A 6,000-nucleotide genomic window follows, 5' to 3' on the forward strand; every position below is an offset into this window, starting at 1 on the left:
GCACGCTGCAGGCACATCAATGCTTGAGTGGAGAAGGTTGTTACAAGTTCTATGAAGTTCTGAAATTAAGTATTCCCCTCACCTTCAAGGATCAGAAAAGTGGAGCACATGATAACTTGTTATTCATCCACATTAATACTTCATCTTCTTATACTACACAGTCTACTATCAAAGGGCTTTGAGAAGGGTTCATACCCTCAGAGAGCTGAAGACCAGAAGAAACTATCAGGTTAACCTAATCTGTTTTTCTGCATATCACAGACCTTGTACGTGACACATAGCAAAGACAATCTGATGATAAGTTTTAGAAAAGCATTCAACCTTGATTGCACATGTCAGGGTTTCTACAACTTTTCTAAGTCATTCCAGGTCTAAACTTCACTGCAAAGATTGCTGTCTTATTTCCCATTCAAATTCTTCTGACTTTAAACTTGCAGTTTTTTTTCTTTGGCTGCTGTACAAAAAGACCCTCAAGTACTGGATGTCCTGTCCTTAACGTGGAAGCTTTATTAATCACTTCTCTTAACCACCTCATGAAACTAGGCAGACGGAACATCTTTAGTCTCTCACTACAAGGCAGGTTTTCAAGATTTTCTATCTTTTAAAAGTTTTCTCCAAGTTCGTGATATCCTTTCTTTGATGTCCTTATTCTTTTCTCTAGTATCTCTTCTTTAGACCCCTAACAAGTAGGCCTTTTTAAATTTTCTTCCTAAATGAGTGCCTGTATCATGTGTTTTAAAGGTTAAAAAACCCAAAACATTACAATATTTTAAATGTTTTAAACATTTTTACTGCAGAACAGGAATTCTACCATGTTAACCTGGAAGACATCTGCTGAAGTTGAGTATTCCTGCATCACCCAAGGTAGGTATACCTACTCCAACATTTTCAGTCTAGTTACAAATTTTAAAGAACGTGGTGTACATACAACATAACACCTTCAATTTCCAAATACGCAATCAAAACTCCAAGAAGACAAAACAAAAATCTAATGCTCCATACCTGCCTGGGGTCTAATTGTTGTGAGAGATTCCAGGTAGTCCTTCATGTCTTTATGTTTGAAGCCAACAGAGATTTCGAAAGGTGTTTTATGTAGTACATTCAGGTGATCGGGATTGGCACCCTTCTCCATGAGCTGCTGTGCCAAGCTCACCTTTCCACTAACAGCTGCCAGCATTAAAGGACTCCAGCCCATAGTCTTCACAGTGTAATTGCAATCAGCTCCCCAGTCTAATAACAGATGTACCACTGCCTCATGTCCATGTTGAGCGGCTGCCATCAGTGGAGTGATATCAGGAAGGTCGTCTCTGCTGCTGTTAAGCACATTTGTGCTAAAATGGTCGTAATTGTCTACAAAAGCTCCAGATTCCAGCAACAATTTCACCATGCTGACGTGGCCGCCTCTAGAGGCCATTGTGAGGACGTTGGCTCCCAACTTATTCTGTGCGTTGAGATCAGCACCATTTTCCAGCAAGATGTGAGCCACGCTTAGATGTCCAAACCTTGAGAGAAATAAAGAGGAAAGGGGAAGAAGAGAATAAACACCTTGGACGGCAGAGGCTTCTGACATACTCTGAAAACAGTCATACTCCGAACACAGAAAAATTTGTTACCAATTCAGCGTATCGATTAATGGAAATGACTGAGATACTTGCTATGTGAGATCACACACACATCACTGAACGTGACCATGGTCACCTTACTGGTGGACTGTACCTTCCTGAATTGTTTCACATGCACCAGTGACCATATCCATAAAAAAGGCATTTGCATCACCCCTTGCTTTGCAGTTGGGAAAAAAAAAATCAACAAACTCCCAGAACAGAAGGTGGCTCAGTGAAGACAGGCAACTGTGATGCGCTCATGAAGCTCAAAAAAGAATATAGCGAGTGGCCACTGCTTTCATAAAGGAAGCTGAACTTAGCACCAGGGGGACCAGATGAGCTCTCCTCATGTAGAACACCTCAGGGAAACTGGACTCTGACACTGGTTTCACCAGCAGCACCGCTCTGATAGATGTTGACTGTGAGAGGCTCTGGTAATTTGTCATTAAGCAAAAGACAATCATGAAAGCCATACGTGGTGGTTTTACTCAGCTGGGCTCCACCACAACCGCTCTCTCACTCCCCCTCCTCAAAGGGAAAGGGGGAGAAAATATGATGCAAAGGGTTCAAGGGTTGAGATAAAGGACGGGGAGATCATTCAATTATCATCACAGGCAAAATAATGATCATAGACTCAGCATAGGGAAATTAGTAACATTTATTACCTATATAAATATATACTTATATATTTGAGAAACTCAAACTAAAAACACCTTCTCTCAACCCTTCACCTTTTTCTACCTCCTCCCCCCAAGTGGAGCAGGGGAACGGGGAATGGGGGCTGTGGTCAGTTCTTAAAGCTGCTCCTTCACGGTCACTCCCTGCCCCTGCTCCCCGTGGGGTCCCTCCCACGGGATGCCGTCCTTCCCGAACTGAGCCTGCGGGGGCTGCCCACAGGCAGCAGCTCTTCAAGAACTGCTCCCACACGGCTCCCTACCACGGGGTCCAACCCCCAGGAGCAAACTGCTCCAGCACGGGTCCCCCACGGGCGGCAGCTCCCCCCAGACCCCCTGCTCCTGCGTGGGCTCCTCTCCACAGGCTGCAGCTCCGGCCCGGGGCCTGCTCCTGCGGGGGCTCTCCATGGGCCGCAGCCTCCTCCAGGCCACATCCACCTGCTCCACCGGGGCTCCTCCACGGGCTGCAGCATTGAGATCTGCTCCATGTGGGACCCATGGGCTGCAGGGGGACAGCCTGCTCCACCAGGGGCCTCTCCACAGGCCACAGGGGAACTGCTGCTGCATGCCTGGAGCGCCTCCTGCCCTCCTCCTGCACTCACCTTGGGGTCTGCAGGGCTGTTCTTACTCCTCACTCTCCCAGCTGTTGTGCTGCAGCAGGTTTTTTTCCCCCTTCCTTAAATCTGCTCTCCCAGAGGCCCAAACAGTGTTTCTCACTGGCTCGGCTCTGGCCAGCAGCAGGTCCCTTTGGAGCCAGCTGGAGCTGGCTCCAATCTGACATGGGGCAGCTGCTGGGCTCTGCTCACAGAGGGCATCCCTGCAGCCCCCCGCTACCATACCTCATACCTACACCATACCTCAAACCAGCTTGCTCACAGTGAGAAAATGGAAACCTTTTACCCCTTCCCAGTTGAGGAGCAATCCCACACTTTAATAAACATAATACATTTATAAGATGTGTACTTTTGCACTGCTTGTTGTAGCTATCATAAGTTACTATATGCTTGTGCAGTGTTTAACACAACCAAGCTTTGTTCCTGAAAGCTGCTTTTGCACTCTGAAACAGAACAAATAGTACTTGAGGAAATCCCCAGGAACGCTACTGACCACTAACAGAGACATGAGACACAAAACACAAACTCCCTAGCTTCTTTCCAGAAAACATTAAATTGCAAAAGAAAGTTTCCAGGGACTGTCAAGTTGTGAGGAGTCTGTCCTTGTAGCCTTCACTGTGCCACTTCAGTAGATCCCGCAATCTCTGCAAACGTGATTACGTTTATACATATATGCTATCTCACCGATTTCAACGGGACTAAACACAGCCAGAAAATTCAACATGTACATAGTTTGAGACCTATGCTTGCACAGTCATTATATTTTCTTTTCGGTTATCCATTAAAAAAAAAAAAAAAGTTCTTCCATTTTAAGCTTCCTCCCCAGGCTTCAATATTTATCATACGTTTCAAATAGTAGCAAGTCATTTCTTTAAAACAATTAGAAGACTATGGTCATTTAGTTTATTGTTTTTAGAGAATGAGGGTGAGGTTTTCATTAAGGAAAAAATCTAAGAATGTTTTTGGGGCTTTTTTTTTTTTAACCTTCGTAAAATAACAGAACTGCTGAACCTTGTCTTCCTTGTTCTTACTGGAAAACCAGCTGTGTGACTCATTCTTTGGGAAGTTTCTGTGGGCTTTAATTGAAAAGAGAATGTTGACTTTCAAACAGACTTTTTTTCTTCCAAGTATTTTAATCGGTTATGAAAGAAAAAAAAAATCTCCTCTCAATTAAGCACTGATTTATCAAAGTAGAGCACTGCCCCCCAACCTTGCAAAATATGTAAACCCAGCGGGTATTTGTATACATTGAGATAAGCAGAAACTCAAGCATTAGCAATACTGGAACCATCCGCAGCTCTGCGGTGAGTGATACGAGAATGGTACGATACTAAAAACAACCCAGCTCTGCCACTAATACCCAAAATAATGATTCTGCATATCCTCCAGCGAGCCCTTTAGGAAAATAAGGAAAAGGCAAGCAAAATGAATTGTTTATATTTAGTTCAATCCGTTTCAAATCGGAGGTGATTTTCCAACAGGTAGGGTTAAGAGAAGAAGGACTGAAACTGGTCAGGAGTTTTGCACGTATCTCCCTGCCAAGGAAGGGAGGATGAGCATGCAGCGTTTTGGGGTTCGGGTGATGCCTTGCAGCTTTGGGGTGCTGGCTTCACCCTGGCAGTATCAAGGGGTGGCCAGCTCCAATACCTGGATACCTGGGATGGATGCCTCTCCGCACCAGCCCCGCCAGCCCCTCCCGCCCCCCGGGGAGCCGCGGGGAGGGCGGCAGGTGGGCGCCCGGGAGCGGCCCGAGGAGCCGGACGCCCTCCCCGGCAGGGACCGGGGCGCGGGGGCCGAGCCCGTCCTCCGAGCAGGCCGGTGCCTGCGGGCGCGACCCGAGGCTGGGGACCGGCGGCAGCGGCTGCGGGCGAAGACCCCCCGGGTGGGGGTGAAGCGTGCGCCCCTACCTGGCCGCCTGCATCAGCGGGCTCCAGCCGTAGTGGTTCCTGCTCTGCACCGAGGCCCCCTTCCGCAGCAGGAACCGCACCAGCTGCTCGTGGCCGCCCGCCGCGGCGAACTGCAGCCCTGTGTTGCCGGCCTCGTCGGTGCAGTCCACGGGGACGGCAGCGGCTGCCGGGACCGGGACCGGGGTGGCGACGACCGCCGCCGCCTCTCCGCGGGGCTCCGCCGGCTCCTCGCTGCCGCAGGCGGAGGCGGCCGCCGGCTCGGCGCTGCCGCCGGGCAGCCCGAGGAGGCGCCGGGCGGTCTCGCAGTCGCCCTGCTCGCAGGCGCGGAGGAAGAGCTGCACCTGGGGGGGAACCCCGCACTCCCCCATCGGCGGCGGCGCCGAGCCCCGGCCGGCCCGGCCGCCCCCGGCCCTCGGCGGCCGCTGGGAAGGCGGCGGGGAGGAGGGGAGGAGGCCGGCGGGAGGAGGCCGGCCGAGGGCCTGCGTCGTCCCCTCACGGCGGCGCTGCCGCCGGCCCCCGCGCCATCTTCGCGCTGCTTCCACACAAAGAGGCGGCCTCGGCCATCGCGGGTGCCGCAGGCGCTTTGGGCTGGCAGCGGCACCTTCCTGCCTCCTCCTTCCCTCCCTCACAGTCTCCTTCGATACAATTCTGCGTTACAGAACCCAGTCATTACCCAACAAACATCGCTTTGCACCCCAGTAGTGCCCAGCGGCTGGTCTCCGAACATAAAACTCCGATTTTTGTTTCTAAGTCTCTTCTCTCTACCTTCAGCCTCCTAGGTAGCCTGGAACCTTTTCCAGCTTAAAGTGATGTACAACACCTAAACTGAAAAAATGATGAAGCTCTGGTGAAATAACTCCTGAACCACAGTTGACCAGTTAACTTAAGAATATGTTATCATGCCCCTTTAACTTCTTTAACTTCCAGCAGGTTGCTCTCTATCAAAACTTGTGACTTCAAGGGCAGAACACGGCACTTGTTACAATGGTGGAGGTTTGGGGCAGAGAGAATTAGGAGACGTTGCACGGGGTGTAGTTGAAACTGCCAGGTGTCACTAAAATGAAGCCATCCACTGGTTTTATTCAGAGACACCCATACTTTCCATGTTATATGGCTTTCTTCTGATCCACTGGCAAATCCAGATCACAGGACCATCATGGCAAAGGGCCTAACAAGCTGCACTTCAAGAAAGGCTCCATCA

General features: G+C 49.9%; 1 protein-coding gene across 2 annotated transcripts in view; it reads right to left on the reverse strand.

Annotated features, from left to right (window-relative positions):
* ANKS6 (ankyrin repeat and sterile alpha motif domain containing 6) overlaps positions 1-5,182 on the reverse strand; it is a 46,791-nt gene extending 41,609 nt beyond the window's left edge. For both annotated transcript variants that reach the window (XM_035550573.2, XM_035550572.2), the window contains exons 1-2: positions 4,800-5,182; positions 1,003-1,502 (exon numbers count right to left, since the gene is read on the reverse strand). In XM_035550573.2, the coding sequence (XP_035406466.1) occupies positions 1,003-1,502; positions 4,800-5,167 (868 nt within the window). In that variant the 5' untranslated portion in view covers positions 5,168-5,182. The remainder of the gene's footprint in view (positions 1-1,002; positions 1,503-4,799) is intronic.
* Positions 5,183-6,000: the final 818 nt, after the last annotated feature.

This window comes from Cygnus atratus, chromosome 2 (assembly GCF_013377495.2).
Source record: "Cygnus atratus isolate AKBS03 ecotype Queensland, Australia chromosome 2, CAtr_DNAZoo_HiC_assembly, whole genome shotgun sequence".
Lineage (NCBI taxonomy): Eukaryota > Metazoa > Chordata > Aves > Anseriformes > Anatidae > Cygnus > Cygnus atratus.